Below are 18,041 nucleotides of genomic sequence, written 5' to 3'. Positions count from 1 at the left end.
TGAACTCCCGGCGACACGTGAGGGGCCACCCAGAGGTGCGGGCGTGGAGGGGAAATGCATAAGGCGTGGGAGGGAGAGGAGGGGCTTTGGAGGCAGGCAGTTCTGGGCTTCCACCCCAGCGCTCCCCACTTGCTAACTCCTGGGCACATTTCATCCCCTGGTTAACGTCTCTGCACAAAACCAGGGTGGCCCGCCTGCCTCCTGCGTTGTGTTGAGAATTGAGCAAGGGCAGGGACGCGCCAGCTGTTCAGTAAACACTCGCTGGTGATGCTGTTATCGACTTGTGTCAAGGGTGAAAGATGGTGAGGATATAGCATTCAGAGCATGATGCATTAGATATGCAGTAAATGTTATCATCATCTTCGCCATTATTTTTTCAGACAAGGGAAAGGTTGCTTCACTTCCCATTGCTCAAAGATGCTCATGCTCCTAACCATGGCCCCGAGTCCATCCCAGAAGTTCTGATTTTCCCTTTGAACGTTAGGCATACAAGTACCACGTACAGTATAGCCCTGAGTTGCTCAATGTCAGCCCTCCTGGCGGCCCACTGAAGCTAAGGGCGCCCCTCGCTTTGAGGAAAGAGTTGCCCTTTCCTGTTGGAAACAAAGAGCAGGAAGGCACGCCTGGCTCTATGAGGCTGCGGCACGTCACCACTGTGTTTTCTCTGCCTCGTGATGCAGTGTTTTAAGTCTGGTCAGGCCTTTGTTCCCGAATGAGCACCCGAGAGGGGGAAAAAATGACTATCTGGCCTTAATACGTGTGACAAATTATTTAATGAACATTTAACCAGGATTTGAAATTCCCCCAGTTTTATCTTCCTCGTTTCCTTTGCTTGTGTGTCCCCGCCGGCACTTGGGTAATGCACTGCCTCTTTTTAACTCCCTTCCTAGCTCTTTTATTACTTTTAAGTTAGTGGTGCCTTCTTTGATCCTCCCCCTCCAGTTTCCTTTTCTCCAATTTCATACTTCTTTCCAGTGATTTTTGGCCTCTGCGCAGTTTCGCTATCGGAGGCCAGCATGATTAAACAGACGCCAGGAGTTTGTGTTGCCCTGTGATGCTGTTTCTGAAATGTTTATTCTGTGAACATTGATTTTCGTATAAACCACCGGACATGTTGGTTTTTCCTTGTGAGGCGGAAGGTACTGTTTTCCCAGCAGCAATAGGGAGAACTTTGAACCTGGGGTTCCGAACCATTCAGAAGCTGAAACCCATAAACTCTGCCCTCCTGACTACACTGAGAGAAGTGTGTGCCTTGAATGACGGTGGGACACATGTTCTCATGTGCCCCGAGGACCTGCTGGACGGCAGGCGCCACCCTCGAGGGCTTAGTTTCTGTGTCTCGTCCCACCGAAGGTCACTGTGGAGCTTGCTGTCCTCAGACGTCTGCTCTCAGAACAAGCCACTCACTCTCGGTGGGCCTCGGTTTCCTTCTCTGTAAAATGAGTCACTAAACTGAGATATCATGTCCCAGGACTTGTGGATTTTACCGTGTAGTTTGAATGGAAATTTTTTTCAAAAAGGAGACCCATGCTGGTTCATATGCTTTGTGCTGAAAACTCTGGATGAAAGACAAATCTACCACTGTAGACTATCGCCCTAATTTTATGAAAGGATGGACAGTTAAATGCCAAAAGCTGTAGGCAGGACAGGACTGTGGAACAGAAAGAAGTGCTTTCAGTTAAGTGCGTTTGACTTCAGGGTTGGCCCTTTTGGTACTGCTGTGGGCATTGTTCACGTTGTTGAAAATGCTGGGCTTCCCTGGGGCATGACTGGCCTGTGAAGATTCCAGAGGTACTCTTTCAGCCCCAGAGCTCTTCTGGGCATCTTTCAGATCCCAGGTTCTTTCAGTGACTCTGCCTGCGTCACAGTAACTGAGTCAGGAACCCAGGGGGCACCATCCGTGACACGCAGACTCGCCAGAGTGGGAGTTGTTTCCTGGGAGCACCTGTTTCGTCCCGTGTTCTTTTAGAAGGGTGCCGCTCCCTCGACGTCTCTCCCAGCGCCTCTGGGTCTGGAACCCGGCCCCTCTGCTTACGGTCAGCTTTCAGGTTGCAGTCCAAACGTCAGCCTGGCTGTTGCTGTTTCAAGGCTCAGCCAGGGAATGGTGCACTTCAAGCTCGCGTGCTTATTGCCGGGGTTCAGATCCTAATGGCCTGGGTGACTGAAGACTTTGCTTCCCCTCTGTCTCTTAACTGGAGGCCTCTTGGAGGCACAGCCCTGTGTGACCAAACCCCAGAAGGGACAGCTCATAACTTTGGCCCATTCTGTATGGTGGAAGCAGGTCAGTGGGTCTGAGCCACACTCGAGAGGATCTCACAGTGGTGTGAATAGGGGAAGCAGGAAGCCTCAGGGCCATCTCGTACTTCACAAATTAGGGTTTATTCAGTCTTTCTGTGTGAGTTTGTGCACACGCGCGCGTGCGTGTGTGTGTATGTGTGTGAGAGTGTGTGTGCGTGCACGTGCGCACACGCCTTTTGGTAAGCATTCTGGTGGCAGACTTAGGCCTTGCTCGTTCTTGGCCCTAAGCCGTAGCATTCGTTATTGATGTGCGTGTCTTTGTCTTGCTCTTGTTGCATTCTTTCTGCATTCTTGTCTTTCCTCTCTCTGGGCTGAGGGGTACCAGATGCACCTATACGAAAACAAAATGTGTGTGTGTGTATATGTGTGTGTGTGAGTGTTTATTATTTTGCACTTTTGTCTCATAATGAGAGAGATATGATTTAGTCTTTTAGTAAGAAAGCCTATGAAGAGAATAAAGAAACATATGGATTGTGTTTCTTAAAGTCAAGTATTTGTTTTCATGCTGATTGAGCAGAGGGGGCCATGTTCATCAGTGGCCCAAATTTTCTTTCTAAAAAAATACACGTATTTCTGAGTTTTGATTTAACTTTCAAAAATTGTCCAGAGATCCTAGACTTTTTTTTTTTTAAGCCATAAAGGTTGATGAGGCTCACTGATCATTCAAAGCCCACATAGAATATAATTCTTATTCTAGACCATGCATAAGTCTTCAGATTTGTTGTTGTTGTTGTTGTAGTTTTAGGGTCTATTTTAGGTAGGAATCTAAGAAAGAAAAACAACTTCCGTGTTGCTGTTTGGGAGAAATAAGAGATTGTGCACCCTGAAATTTGGTTCTCATGTTCCAAAACCACTCCTGTTAAGAGGTATACGATGTGAAGTATCTTATTTAGTAATATTCGAATTTCCCTTGTGGAAGATCATGCCCTTTTCCCCCAGCTGGGCTTCACCGTCTACCACCTTGTATAGAATCTGCAGCACTTGAAACATGTTATCTTTGAGTTTCATAGGATGGGGGTCTCTTTAATAATTTACATTTTTTGAAAAAAAGAAAGTGAAATATTCTTTCCAAAGCCAAAGTAATCGGCAGGAGTGTGTGGTGTTTGTTCAGCTGGATATCTTATTTATTTGAAGTACTGAGAGAAATCTCCCCTGACTGCTCAGAAAAGGGAAGAATAAACAGAGCGGGTGTCCAAGTAACCTGAGCCACAGAGGCTCTCGTTTCACAGAAAAGTTATAAAAAGTCTATTTGCCTGATCCAAAAAAAATACTGTATATCAACTACTGAGAGCTTTGTACTGTTTTCTTAGTATTCTCACTCTTTAAAAGAAAAAGAAAAAAAAAGCTGTAAAATCTGGGAACTTTAGAATTTGGGGGGGATATTTTAATATTCTGAGGCAGGTGAATGCCGTCGGTCTGTTTTTCCTTCTCAGAACATGACTCCTCCCGCTGGCGTGGGTGTGTGCTATGCGCCATCTGTCTCTCTGTCGACTGTAACCATCAAAGGTCGGGTAATGTGGTTAGAGTGGCCGAGACCTAGGCATTCACCCTGGGCACGTTCCCTGTAAAGAAGGTGTTATGAAGATGTTTCAAAGGAAAAGAAAAATGCAACTTATTTCAAAAGAAGTAGAATCTGGAGGATACCCAGTGATGAAAGAAATACAGATTTCTTCTGTTTTTATTCCCTCTGTTATAACCATTAGACATGAGTTGGCATACTTCTTGTGGGTGAAAAGTGAGGGAACATACCAGCTTCCTTCATCCTGAACCTGGAATAGTCTCTTCTCTGTGATTTGCTTTCCCCTTAAACACAAATTCATGCATCACATCTTCCAGTGTCACTTCATCTCTGCCAGCTTCATATTTGAACGCATAGCCAAAATCAAAAACAAATTAAGAATTTAGCTAATCTTTCCTGAATCTACCTGACCATTGACATGCCTCCGTGTTGGGCTGTGATGTGCAGATTTGGCCCATATTGGGTGCAGGGTGGGAGATTTCACTGTGAGTTTTCTGGAAAGAAGTGTGTGTTCTATAGGCTTCGAGGACCAGGGCAGCCGAAAGCAGCCATGGCCACAGCTCCCTATTGGCCAGAGCTCACCTATCCATTCCGTTCCCACGGTCCCCTCCCAACAGAGGGGTGGGTAGAGCTGAGAAGAGCATGTCAGCCTGTTTTGTGAAAGAAGAATTCATCACCATGTAGCAGAAAGGCCATGCGTGGGGGTCCAAGTTGCAGAAATCAGGCTCTGCATCCCAGCCTTTCCTCCTCTTATCGTGGGCAAGTCACACTACCCTCTGGGCCTTGGGTTCTTTTTCTCTTTATAAAAGAGGAACCAGTTTCCCAGATCTTTAGATTGTCAGAGGATTAAGGCCAGCTCAACCCTTGGGCATGTGCTGGTTTTCTTTATATCCTTCCAGTTACTGTGAATTTTCCTGAAATTGACTGATTTCTAAGAACACACAGGAAGTATTGTGAAAGATCTTGTCTATCGTTTGGCCCTAAAACATGCCAATCCCCTGTTCATGAGAAATACTCTTTAAGGCTGAACTCCAAGCAAGACCCATGAGCTACCTTAGTACCCTCCTCTTGATAATGCGATTATCATAATGTACTGTCAGAGCGCCTAGTCCAGTTTTGTGCTTTGTCAAATCATATGAATGCTGTTGGTAGCATGTCAACCTCCTTTGGTCTTTAGTGATTCTGATACATTTTGTCCACCTTCTTCTGTGTTTATTCTTTCCTTAAGTCACCTTAAATCCTTTCTTGGGAGCAGGTCATATAGGAATTAATGAAGTGATTTATTTTGAAGCAGAGGCATATTCCACTGAATCTCTTAATTACACCAGACCAAAAGCAACTCTGTCTTGGTCTGTACTTTTGGAAATGTGTCTGTATTGTCAATACTCAAGAGATTTTGCAATACCCCTTGAAAAAGAGTTTAGTAAAAGCATCCTAGGTTTAAAAAAATAAAGCATCCTAGGTTCAGAACTTTGGAAAGCTTTCACGTTTTTTTTTCTTTTCCTCACCTTATTTCCCCATATGATTTACACAGTACTAATTATTTATTGTTATCCAGCATCATGCCAGCTACCCAGATGGTAAACTTTCAGTCAGACACAAATGTGTTTCTGTGTGTATGTGTATATCTAATCACAGTTCTCCAAGGGCTTAATAAATATGTGTTTATCCCTTTTTTGGTCTTTTTCTTTTTTTGTTTCTTGACTGTTCTCTTTCCCCTCTGCCCACTGTTGTTTTCCAGTAAGCTATTTATATCAACATACACCTTCATGAAAAACATTATGTATCCAGGTAACTGAAGACGGTTTGTAAAGACAGGAGGAGTTCCTGATGGCGATGTATGTGGCTGGTAGTAGACACTAAGGATACAAGGAGTGGGTTGGTTGCTTTGTGACACCATGCAGACAGGCGTGTATACTTAAAAAACCTATTAGAGAGGAGAGGAAGATACAGCCTGCAATTTCAGCCTACTGTTTTGATCCAGAGGCTCTAAAAAAAAATGTTGATGAATAAAACATTTTAATCAGAACCATATCAACACTGATCAATTTTTTTTTCCCCCGTCGGGGTCCAATACAGGGTGAATTCCATTAAGTCAATGAAATACCTCGATTGAGTTTTTAAACAATACAAAGATAGTTTAGCAGTTGCCCTAAAATTTTTTTTCTTTACTGAAATCCTTTTCACCAGGACCTGTTTTGTTTCATATATATTTGTAATGTTAATTTAAACCAGAAAAATATGTTACTCATTTGATAAAAGACTAATAGTCATGTCTTAGCTAGTACCTAAGAAATTCTCCAACAAGTCCACCCACTCTAGTATTGAGGGTTTCGTAGTTATCCAGGACTGCTCTCTGAACATGGTGATAATCGGATTCTTTTTCAAACTGCTAAAGACTTGGATGACTTTGGGACTCTCCCTCTCTGTACCGTGGTGGGGCGTGTAGTCAGTGACAGATCATAGTGTCCTGTTGTTCCAGATCAGTGTCTTACAGAAAATTTTTAAAAATTAAATTTTTTTATGCAATACATAAACGGATGCATACGTACTTAGGCGTATCCATGTATGTGTGTCTGTGTGTATAATACGCATGTGGCTGAGTCAGAAGTTTGACAAAACAGTCTCCAGTGGTGGGCAGTGTCCTCTTTTCTTGGTTGCATTTCATTTTTTTTAAATGTTCATTGTGACCCATTTTTACCAGCCACTATTGGTTTTACCTCTCTCTCTTACCAAAATCCACCCTGTGAAAACTACTGCTCTAACACCATTTAATCGCGTCCTATCTGATGAAACGTTCATGGGGAGCTGTGTGTGCTAACTTATGGGGTGAAAATTTGAAAGTGAGCACGTCATTTTCCTTGGCCTCTGGGTGCTTACCTTAAAAGGGCTGGGGATTTAAAGCACGTGAGGGTGAAGAGAGATGAATGCGGCTGGACACAGTGCTTTTCTGCCTTGCAGGGTACACACGAGAGTCGTCAGTGGAAATTCTAGAATGAAGCTGACATTTACTAAGCCTTGAAGGTCGTGTCGGAGGAGGTGAGCATGTCAACACAAAAAGGAGAGAAGACTGAAGCAATGGTATGGCCAAGACTAGGGTTAGGGACAAAATTAAAACTCAGCAATCAAAAGAAGATTTCAGTGCGATGTTTCCAAAAAATAAAAATTGATGCGAAAAAAAAATCATCTTTCACAAAGTTCCACATTTCAAATCAGGATAGGATCAATGTTATAGCAAAGGCTTGAGTAACAAACCTGGATTTGTGGTGAGCCACGCAGGAGGTGAAGGCAAAAAAAAGTCCACTGCAGGCTACGATGTGGGATCTCATGATCTCACATTAAAACTGAAATGATGATGGTGGTTAGGTGATGCTGATGATGCTATACAGCTTCTGGTTTGGTCACTAAACGTGGGAGATAAATGGGCAAGACTCCGTGTGGGACATACACATCTGTGGATGGCATTTTGTTGAAGAGCCTGTATATGTGTGCATGTGTGAGCAAAAACTATCTGGTCATTAAGTTTTATTTAGGGCAGACAAAATATTACCCTGTCTAGTCTGCTTTTGGCAGCCCACTCCAGTACGCTTGCCTGAAGAATCCCAGGGATGGGGGAGCCTGGTGGGCTGCCATCTATGGGGTCGCACAGAGTTGGACACGACTGAAGCGACTTAGCAGCAGCAGCAGTCTGCTTTTAAGGTAGTTGTATTACATTCTTGCTTGAGGATATCTAATATGGGAGTTAGTTAATATGGGAGTATATTGTAATATCCAGTATTTTTTATTTCAATCAATGCAGTAATTTTCTGCTGATGTTCAATATTTTTTCACATTTATTAAACATAATCTGAATAATTTTTACAAAAGTAATCACTAGAATTGTGAATCTGCAGTCCTTTGAAACATCTAGCTTAAATCTTTTTGGTAATGACCCTTAATGAATGATGCAAGACAGATTTTAGGAAGAGAATATTTAGAATATCCAGAGTGTCACTTCCCCATAATATGTATAAAAATTAGCATGCCCAGTCATTATTTAAATAGCTGTGGTCTTTTAGTGAGTACCAACATTAACAAACCATGTTAACATGGTTTAAAATGTGTAATGACATTTGCAATGCCATCTGATGATGGAACTATCATATTAGCACCCACCGTGTTGACCGATCATCCTGGCAAAGAGCTGTTTGCATCGTGAATGGGGAAAAGGCTCGTCCACTTGTGGGCTGAAAGCATTTCTGCAAGGACTATCTGAAACGATAGCCCCTGGAAGGACGGTCTATCTGATGTTGAATTGCCGTATGATGTGTGCCCACCCTGTGATTTTAATTTGCTGTGCACTTTGCAGAGTTGGCGTATGTTCAGACCAAATGGTGATGTTCTGACTGTGTGTTCTATTTGTTTTCTTACCGTGGTCCTCATTAAAGGCCTTTCCAGGGCCTTCCTCAGATCTCAGATGATGGCTCTTCCGAAGCAGGATTATCCCGGGGCAGCAAAAGCTCTCCTGAAAACAGGCCATCTCCCCCACGTAGAGTAAAATGATGAAAAGCTTCTCATTTGGTCCAGGTTTGCTGCTTGTTCTCTTGGTCCGTTCAAGGTAAAGACCGATTAGAGAACAGAGGTTTACCACGCAAGGGTCGCTTTATGACTAACACATTTGTCCTGAGTGCGTGAAGGCGAATTCCACCAAAATGGAAGGAAATACAGAAGCTCCTTTTCTTGACTTTTTAAAGAATTCTTGAATTTTATTTCCCAAATGCTAAGCTTGCCTTTGGGAAATCTTAATGCCCTTTCTTACAAGACTCTCTGACGACATTCGTGGGAAGCACAGAAGGGGATGTATAAGCACAGCGTGAGTTCAGCAGCCTTCGCTGGACTCTGGAATGCCCCTGATTCATGTTTCTAGATGAGGGAACCGAGGCATCCCCCAGAGATGAAGGGTGCCGGGTGGTCGGGTCTACAGCAGACATGATCTGGTCCATCTTGTTCTGCAGACTCCTTTTCAGCTTTTATTTCCTTCTCCCCCATTCCCTGCCAGTCAGTTGTTTTGCTTTGACATAGCATGATTTGACTTAAACATTTACTTATTTTCTTATCTCACATCTAGAGCATATGTGGTCATTTTTAATTGTATTATTGCACAGCATTAGAAAAAATAAATAGAATATAAGTCACCTGACTTTTAGCATTAGTAGTAAGAAAGACGGTCTGATATTAAAAACATACACGTTTTTATTTGAATATGTATTTTTTGTCGTTGCTGTTTAGTCGCTCGGTCATTGCAAAACCCATGGACCATAATTCACCAAGCTCCTCTGTCCATGGGGTTTTCCAGGGAAGAATACTGGAGTGGGTTGCCATTTCCTTCTCCATGGGATCTTCCCAACCCAGAGATCAAACCTGTGTCTTCTGCGTTGCAGGTGGATTCTTTACCACTGAGCCTCCTGGGAAGTCCTTTATATATGCATACACACACAAAAATAATATATACACTCATGTGACTACCGGTGCATACCAGTAGGTGGCCCTCTGCCTCACCCACGTGTGGTTTGAGTTGGAATCGGCTTATCGAATGTGGAGGGAAAGAGCAATGGAGTAATTATAGTACATCCTTACTCGGCCTTGTGTGGATTAAAAAACCTTCATTTCCAACAATTTCCATTCCCCACGTCACCTCGGTATTTAATTTACTTCACTTACATGACTACCTGAAGTTTTCCTAGGTTAGTTGCTCCTATTAATTATAACCTAGAGGGATAGTATTAGTACACTAAATAGATTATATTATCTAAGTGGAGGCCAGCAGACGTCTTTGGAGGAACTGATCCTCCAGCAGCTTGTGTGGTAGAACGAACTGAGGCGTCCTGAGCCATCTCTAGCAGCCACCCTGTTGTAACCTTGGAGGTTACCCAGGCCGAACCCATTCGTTTAGAGTGAGAAACTGAACCTGAAACGTTTCAAGTTCTCACCAAAAGAAAGTGTTTTCACTGGGCTTTGAAGTGGTGTCGGTGGCGTGGCCTCTCTGGTATTTTGAGTGAACGCATATTTCTGGCATAATTGGATATTTCAGTGGCCTTGGAGCAGCACTGTGCTACAGGTTCCTTTAGTGGGTTGTCTGGGTCTACTGAGTGAAGTGCACTGTGGTGGTCCAGGATTTTAGCTTTCATCCCAAGGATCACCTCCTCCTCTTCACCCTCCTTCTCTCCCACCATGGAGGTCATATCTGGTATCCTCTATTTTGCTTTGCTTGGCTTTCCTTCGTATGTCTTTGAAATCTATACACGTATTTGTGGTGCATTAGTTGTGAGCTCTCAAGACATCAGTAGTTTTATATTGGGCGAAATTTGCTCTCTGTGTTTGCATGTGCCATTATTAAAGGCTGCTGATGTTTGCCCATTCTTCTAGTTTAAATATAGTTCAGTATTTTATAGTGATATCAGGGGCTTGTTTACATTCTCACTCAGCCTGAAGGCCTGCTTGATGTTACGAATGAAACATTGCCAGACTCAATTTAAAAAACCCAAGAAGTTGTATATAATAGAATAATGAATGATTCTCTCCCAAACCCATTGGTCTAGGACAGAGCTTCTCTAAACCGAGTTTGAACCATAGCAGACCCACCTTAGATTAGTGTGCTCTTATTTTGCCCTTTTTTTGGTTAATTAATTACCCCAAATTTTATCCTCATAGGACCTTGGGTGTCGCTTCGATGCCTACAGAGATCTTCATTGTCCAGTTCTAGAAGCCACTTTATTTCTGAAAGTCTTTACCTGCCAGTTTCATCACTTTCTGTCCCTCTAGGACAAAAACACACAACTCCTGGAGCTCTCCTCGGAGGCCACCAAAGCTCTGTGTGGGTATGTGTTGGATGTAGGCTGGTTTAGGCAGGGTTTCCATCATTCCAGACATCTGCCTGCCCTGTACCCATGTTTTTATTGACAAACACAGTTGGGAAAATTCAAGAAAGCAGTATTTTTAAAAGTACTTTTAAGGCATAGAGAAATACCTAATTGTTTCTCTTTATGTAAATCCAAAGTAATTTTCTTACAACGAGGGACTAAATATCCATGCTCGCTCCCTCCTGTCTCTGAATTAATCGAGTGTTGTTGCTGCCTGAATTTGCTCCACTGAACTCCAGCAGCTCGCAGGACTCCAGGCTCCCGTGATGTGTGGAGAGTTAAACCCAGGGACCCCCAAGTAGGGAGGTGACCCAGAATTCTCATAACGTCAGGCTACGTGCTCCCCTGGAAGGTAGCCCTGCGGCAGGTGGGTTTCTCCAGTGCCCATAAACCCAGATGCACACAGCAGCCTGGTCCGTGGGTGAAGGGGATTTTGCTGATGGCTTGAAAAATCAGAGTCAGTTTATCATGCTGTTGTTAGGATATTTCAGGATGCAATTTTACACGTGGTGTTAGACTGTCGTGTTTGCAGCGGGAACTAAACCAAGTGCCCTGTTTCTCTGAAGGTCACTCTACCCTCTTGGACCTTTCTTCTGTCTCTTAGCACGGTCGTTTGACTTTTCATGTAAGTTCATTCTTAGGTCTCACATGGGGAGCTGGGGTCGGGGCGGGATGTACTTGCCGCCAAGCGGGCATGGAGATGCTCACAGCACAGGCGAGGCGCCGGCCAGTCACCTGGCACGGCAGAGGCCACCCGTGAGCTCTCGAGGCAGCCTCAGAGCCTTCAGTCTGTCTTTAGGACGCCGACCGAGGATGGGAGCAGCGAGTCCCAGTCTCACTGTGGTACTTTCTAGGTTCTGAGGAAGCACCAGTATAAACACACACTGTTAGGTTGTATCAAGTCTCCTTCTCTCCCTGTGTTTAAACTGACAGTTAATTGCGGATGACACCATCAAATAGACGAAGTCTTGGAATACTGTGATGCCCAGAGTGTCCACATGGCTTTGCATTGAAATTGTGTTGAAAATGGCTACCCAATATTAGAATGGCCCTGTCTAGAGCATTCTTACTTGGTATCCTTGGGGTGTTTTCAGAGTTACATGGTGGTGCAGAGAGCAGAGAAGAAGCATTTGCTGAGTGTCAGGCAATGGGCCAGGTATTTCTTACATGTCCTTGCACTGACTTTACTTCCCTAGTAACCTTTTGGGCTGTGAATTATTATGCCCATTTTACAGATGAGAAGAAAGAAGCCTTGAGTGACTGGCCTCAGTCCTGCCGTTGGTAAGTGGCAGAACTGAATATCTGACCCAAACACACATGCCCTGCCCATTGCATCTTTCTGCTCCTGGAAGCACGAACTCGCCTGCATGGCACGGCTTCTGCGGGTTCCCCCTCAGTCCCAGGACTGAGCTTGGTTTTATGGGTTTGTCCTACAGTCAAGCCTGGCACTATCGCCAAGGAGCTGGGCGGCTGCTCTGCCACTTGGGAACGTGTGTGGTGAGGAGTAGGACAAGGGCGCGTTGTAAGGAGTTCAGTCTGTCCTTTGATGCTTGGGACCTGAGGCCTGGGAGGAGTCAAGGAATGGAGACAGGGTTTGTGGGCTGCCTTCTCTGGTCACAGTGGGGGCAGTTTGTGCTTTGTGTTTTCCTTCATTGCTGTCAGTTTTACAAGCCATCTTTCACGTAGTCTTTCTGGCCCTTTTCTATCCTTTCCTCTTGGAATGCCAGTGCTTCAGGTGCCCAGATGTCCCTAAACCTACCAGAGACTAGAACAGAGGTCAAACTGAACTAGACATTCTGAAGTCACCAGTTCCTTTTGTAGAACATTGGCCTGGATAACAGATTTGCAGTTTGTCAAAGAGAAACCGGACATGGTAAAGGGGAATCTTGTCTAATGACCTGCTACAACTTTGCTTTTCAAGAACTAAAGAGCGCACTTGACCTCTCTTATAATATGACATGCAGTGTGTTCGGAACCAGATGATGCAGCAAGGCTTGGACTTACAAGGTAGAGCGGTCCCTGAGCCGTTCTGATGATGGTCGATGCTAAATGGATGCTTCATTTGAGTGGAATTATGAAACTTGCTCTATTATATTAGAAGCATCACTTGTACCTTACTCCAAGCCGGCAGTGTTTTCCTTGCAGAGTAATGTTGAGGAAATCAGGCCCCCAGATCGCTATGGGAATATGCACGTTGCTCCTCCCGTTTTCCAAATCCTGGCCCCAGGCGCCACAAGCACCATGGCTGACGTTCTCGTCCTTCCCTTGCGGGCGTCCGGCCCCGCCGTGGCGGTGCGCACACTGTCTGGTATTGTTGTGTTGTCCTCTGTGTGAGTGTGGTGCTACAAGAAATGCTAGAAAGGCGTAGAATTTTGCCTCTGATTAAAGAAACACACAAGCGCATCTGTCACTATCCACAGAAACTGATCTCAGCCTTCACAAGTAATTCTTATAAATCCAAAAGCCCGTCTGCCAGATCCTACTTTCCCTGGCTGGCCTCCTAACATTCTCCGTGCCCTGCTGCTGTATTCTCATTTATCTAAATGAGGTGCTAATTGGTATGTTTTGAGAAGGTAGAGAGTTCTGGGCAGGAGAAACCCATGCGAGCAAGCCAACTGCATGTGTCCTTGGGACTCAATTTCGTTTTATGAAAGGCGAAATAAAGACAAGCTACACAGAGCTGTTTTGCGAGGATCCCCGTAGGAGTTCGTCCCACCTAGTGACGGCAAGGTGTCCAGGAGCAGCTGTCATTTCAGCACAACGTTGTTTGCAAAATCAGAGCCAGTTCCGGGCTCTGAACCCTTCCAGGTTCTGCCCGAATCCCTTCCAGGTGCCCTGTGTGAAAACACACCACCAGGAGATTGGACATGCCCTGTGAATGATCCCTTACTTATTATCATCGAGCCCTCCCTTTTTTTTTTTCCATCCTGCCTTAAAATTATGGGCTGGAGCAGTTCTCAAGACTATTTATTTTAGGGGAGGAAAATGTTTTCCTTTAACCACAACATTCATGCAAGAGCAACTGCTGGCAGTTGCCCCAGCATTTAAGGAAATATTGTTGTAAGGCTTTTATGTTCTGTATTTCAATCAGCTAGAGCCAGCAGTATCCCCATAGAAGGACCCTCAACAGACCATTTTTAGCATTTTGCTACAATTAAACTCCTCTGGTTTTAGCCCTCAGGCAATTTAGTACCTTTTTACATATGCACATTATGAACTTTTGACCAGGGTCTAACAGTCATATATTAGAGTGCCGTTCTTGAAAGCGGGCTTAACAAGTTCCTCTGAGTATTGCACTCGGAACCAGTTGTGGAAAAGGTAATTGAAGCAACTTGCAGCGAGGCCATTCAGAATCTCAGCGATGATCCTAAATATCTCTCTCTCTCTCTTTCTTGCTCGCTCTTCTTTTTTTTTTTTTCCCCTCCTGCTTGTTTCTTCTGGAAGCTGGTAGCAAGAGCTTTCAAAGTCTGTGATTGATCTTTTATTCAGTAGCTAACGAGGGCTGTGATTCTATTAGCGTGCTACAAGGCAAGAGAGCGGTGATTTAATGAAGTGTCTGGCGAGCCGGCCATAGATTTATCCCATTGTCGCTAATTTGCAGGGCCGCGGTAAGCATCAAGGAAGCTGCGCTCGCACCGCTATTAAGCAGGTATTTCCTTAGTAAATTGTTGTAAGGTCAGGTACAGTTACCCGAGCCCCGGCGATGCCTCCCGTCTTCCGCGCCTGCAGATGACAGCCTCCGTGCTGAGCGCTCACTGGAGTGGAACCGGGAGATCAGAGGTCCGACTCCGAGTCGCCCTGAGCAGAGGCGGGAGCAGATGAACTGCCAGGCAGGGGTAATAGAGTCATAATTGGTGATTAGAACTGGAAAGGTGCAATAACATCTTAATACAAACTGGCGGACGTTACCGTTACTGTCAGTTGTTGTAAACGCGTCCCGCTGCCTGGACCAGATCCGTTTCCCCTTGATTAGCTCTGAGCATCCCGGCAGCAGCCACACTGAGGGCCTCCAGACGGTGGCTGTGGCCCTGGGTCTCGCCCCATCCCGGCCCTTTCTCTTGGGCACTGGCCCTTGCCCTCCTCGGAAGGCAGCACGGCAGCCTTTGCCCACCGTCCTGGGAGAAGTGGGGTTTCCTAAGTGACTTCTGGTATTCTCTCTTCCCAGGCACGGTGATGTTTATACACACTAGCGTGGAGACTCACTGAGCATTTGGTAAGGGGAGGTATTTGCCTCGTGTCAAATCCGTACCCCACTGCAGTCTTGAATCATAGGAACAGATTTGGTCCTGCCGTGCCAGGAGGTGAAGAGGAAAGAAAAGGAACGCTCAGCACTACGGCATTTGCACTTGAGATGGATGTTTCTGAGACTCGTGGGGCGATTTCAGGTGCAGTCTGCCTCTTGAGGTGCTCTTGCAGGTGTGGGTAGGTGCTGTCCATCCATGGGGAAAGGCTCATGAGGACATTCCTTTACAGTGCTTCATGAAATGCCAGGCCGACTGAAAGGACACCCCTTTAAAAACAAGGTGTCTAATTGTGATTTTATACCTGGTTGGAGATTTTTCTATGCTTTCCAGCATAATTATTCTTTAAATCCATAAAAAATAGAAGCCATCCGGCATTGTCCAGACATGCTGAGTTGATGTCGTTATTGATAAGTATTAGGTGACTGGTCGTTCGTTTGGTGTCACGTGGTATTCGACAGGGCAGGATGCGTAGGAGCGAACATTGAGAGGCGATACGAGACAGTGTATGCAGACCAAGTTCGCATCTGGCACGTAATAGGCCTTCAACTCTTTTTTGAGTCTGTGATTGTAGAATCTGATGGGTGAAGTCTTAGCAGGTTCTCACCCTGACCCCTAAACCTTAGCGATTCTGATGCTTACCTCACTCCCAGGGTGTTTTGTGTTAGGTTAGTTATTTTTGGTTAAATGAAGAACTTAAAGGAGTGTTTTATAATAATGGGGCTCCGATTGCAAAGGATCATCTGCTTGATTAGAAAGAGCCAAACTCCCCAGGTTCTCAGTGTGGACCTTTGGGGCCCAGAACAGTTGTGTTCAGGTTGCAGAGGTGGTGGAGCTGCCATTCCATCAGGTCTTCAGTCTGGAGGTCACAACCTAGGTCACACGGTTGTGGCCTGTGGGGTCCACGAGGCGGATCACAGCACAGCCATACCAGTGAAAGCTCTGCCAGGGCTTTGGCTGCCGAATTGTGGAGACATGTCATGAAGAAGGCTCAGGCTAAGGCTCGTTGCTGAGCGCTGTGGCTGCGGGACGCGGAATCGAGGGGGAGGAAAGAAAGAGGGAGAGGAAGAGCAAGGGGCAGGAGAGCAGAGGACAGTGGGGAGGGAGGCGGGGGCAAGGGGGTGAGCTGGAAAGGCCCGGGGAGGGCTCACTGAGGACGTCGCCAGCGGCCCTGCTGGAGTCTGTTGCGCGCTCACGTCCCATTTAACCTTAATGGCAACCCCCGTTCTCTAGGTGATACACTTGTAGTTTGGAGGCCGTGGCAGAGGCAGGGCTTGAGCCCTGGTCTGTGTGCACTTGCCCTCTATTTGAGAATACAGAAGTGCCACCTTGTGTCAGGAAGCTTCCGTCCCCTTCTTCCTGGGGTGGCCTCATTTCCCCAAAGGTCTGAGAGCTGCCGGCCGCCCCACTTTCATTTCCGTAGAGGCTCCCATTCAGTCTGCTTGTTGTACAAATGGACAGTGCACACTCTCCGTTTTGATTTAGGGACATGTATATGGACAGTCAATAAGGAGAATCAGGAAAAGGAGAAATAGAACTTTAAAATGCCCGTTTCTTAAGTGGTTGAATAATTGGGGATGGAAATCATACTGATTTAGACCTGTAGATCATTCAGGCCACCATGTCATTTCCCTAAGTGGCCGTGAGGAAAGGTTTGTCAAAGAACTGTCCGTTTTGTCTTTTGACCACAAGCTCAAAGGTCGGGTCTATATCCCTGGGTAATGTGCCTTTCAACAATAACCACAGGGACTCATAGTTTCTTAATTTACCCTGCTTTCCAGGAATGTGTGTTTTCTACTTACATAACCTGTATTGGCAATAAACTCCCTGTATATTTATTTAAAAAATTTATTGAAGTTAGTTTGCAATACTGTGTGAGTTTCAAGTGTACAGCAAAGTAATTCACTTACATAAATGTATATTTCAAATTATTTTCCATTATAAGTGATTAGATGGATTGAATATTGTTCTCTGTGTAATATAGTAAATCTTTGTTATCTATTTTATGTATAGTAATTTGTATCTGCAAATCCCATACTCCCAACTATTTTATCCCTCCTCACTAAAACTCCTCCATAAAAGCTCCTTGTTAAAAAACACCCACTGTCAGCAGGGCTTCCCTAATAGCTCAGTTAGTAAAGAATTCGCTTGCAATGCAGGAGACCCTGGTTCGATTCCTGGGTCAGGAATATCTGCCGAAGAAGGGATTGATTACCCACTCCAGTATTCTTGGGCTTCCCTTGTGGCTCCGCTGGTAAAGAATCTGCCCGCAATGTGGGAGACCTGGGTTCGATTCCTGGGTTGGGAAGATCCTCTGGAAAAGGGAACGGCTACCCACTCCAATATTCTGGCTTGGAGAATTCCATGGACTACGGTCCATGGGATCGCATAGTTAAACATGACTGAGCAACTTTCAAAAGAAAAAAAAAATCAGCAGGCATCAATGGTATCATCAGTTTGTTTTTTATTTTATATTTCATGATTTTTTTTTCTTTTTGAAGAACTGATGTTTAGAATGAGAGTTGCATTCAGATAGGCTTAATTTGTTTTTGAAGTAAAAGAGGCTGACACGTCAGATGTAGATGGTCAGTCACATATTATATGATTCCACTTACGTGAAATATACAGAAATGGCAGAGCCATAGAGCCAAACTGTGGTTGCCAGGGGCTGGTAGGGACAGGGAATGGGCGATGGCTGCTGATGGGCTTCCCAGGTGGCGCTAGCGGCAAAGAACCCAACTGCCGACGCAGAGACATAAGATGCACGGCTTCCATCCCTGGGTCGGGGAGATCACCCGGAGGAGGCAGTGGCAACCCGCTCCAGTATTCTCGCTGGGAGAATCCCATGGACAGAGGAGCCTGGCGGGCTGTGGTCCATAGGGTTGCAGAGTGGCTTCGTGCAGGCTCACGGGGCGAGGCTCCTGCTGAGTGATGATGTTTTGACTCTGAGCAGAGGCAGTGGCTGAGCAGCTTTGTGTGTGTGCCAGTTGCCCCTGCCTTGCACACTGTGACAGGTTGATTTTATGAAATGTGAGTCTCTGAGTGAGGAACTAGAGGGGGGCACAGAGGAAAGAGATTTTGACA

General features: G+C 45.3%; 1 protein-coding gene across 4 annotated transcripts in view; it reads left to right on the top strand.

Annotated features, from left to right (window-relative positions):
- WWOX (WW domain containing oxidoreductase) overlaps window positions 1-18,041 on the top strand; it is a 907,225-nt gene that overhangs the window by 272,553 nt on the left and 616,631 nt on the right. The window contains exon 9 of one of the 4 annotated variants that reach the window (XM_070388667.1): window positions 6,779-7,448. The exons of the other annotated variants lie outside the window; for them this stretch is intronic. Coding sequence (XP_070244768.1) covers window positions 6,779-6,811 — 33 coding nt within the window. The 3' untranslated portion in view covers window positions 6,812-7,448. Of the gene's footprint in view, window positions 1-6,778; window positions 7,449-18,041 lie in introns of those variants that run through there. 4 annotated transcript variants of the gene reach the window in all.

Source organism: Bos mutus, chromosome 18, assembly GCF_027580195.1.
Source record: "Bos mutus isolate GX-2022 chromosome 18, NWIPB_WYAK_1.1, whole genome shotgun sequence".
In the NCBI taxonomy this organism is placed as follows: domain Eukaryota; kingdom Metazoa; phylum Chordata; class Mammalia; order Artiodactyla; family Bovidae; genus Bos; species Bos mutus.
This window is presented reverse-complemented; position numbering and strand designations above follow the sequence as displayed.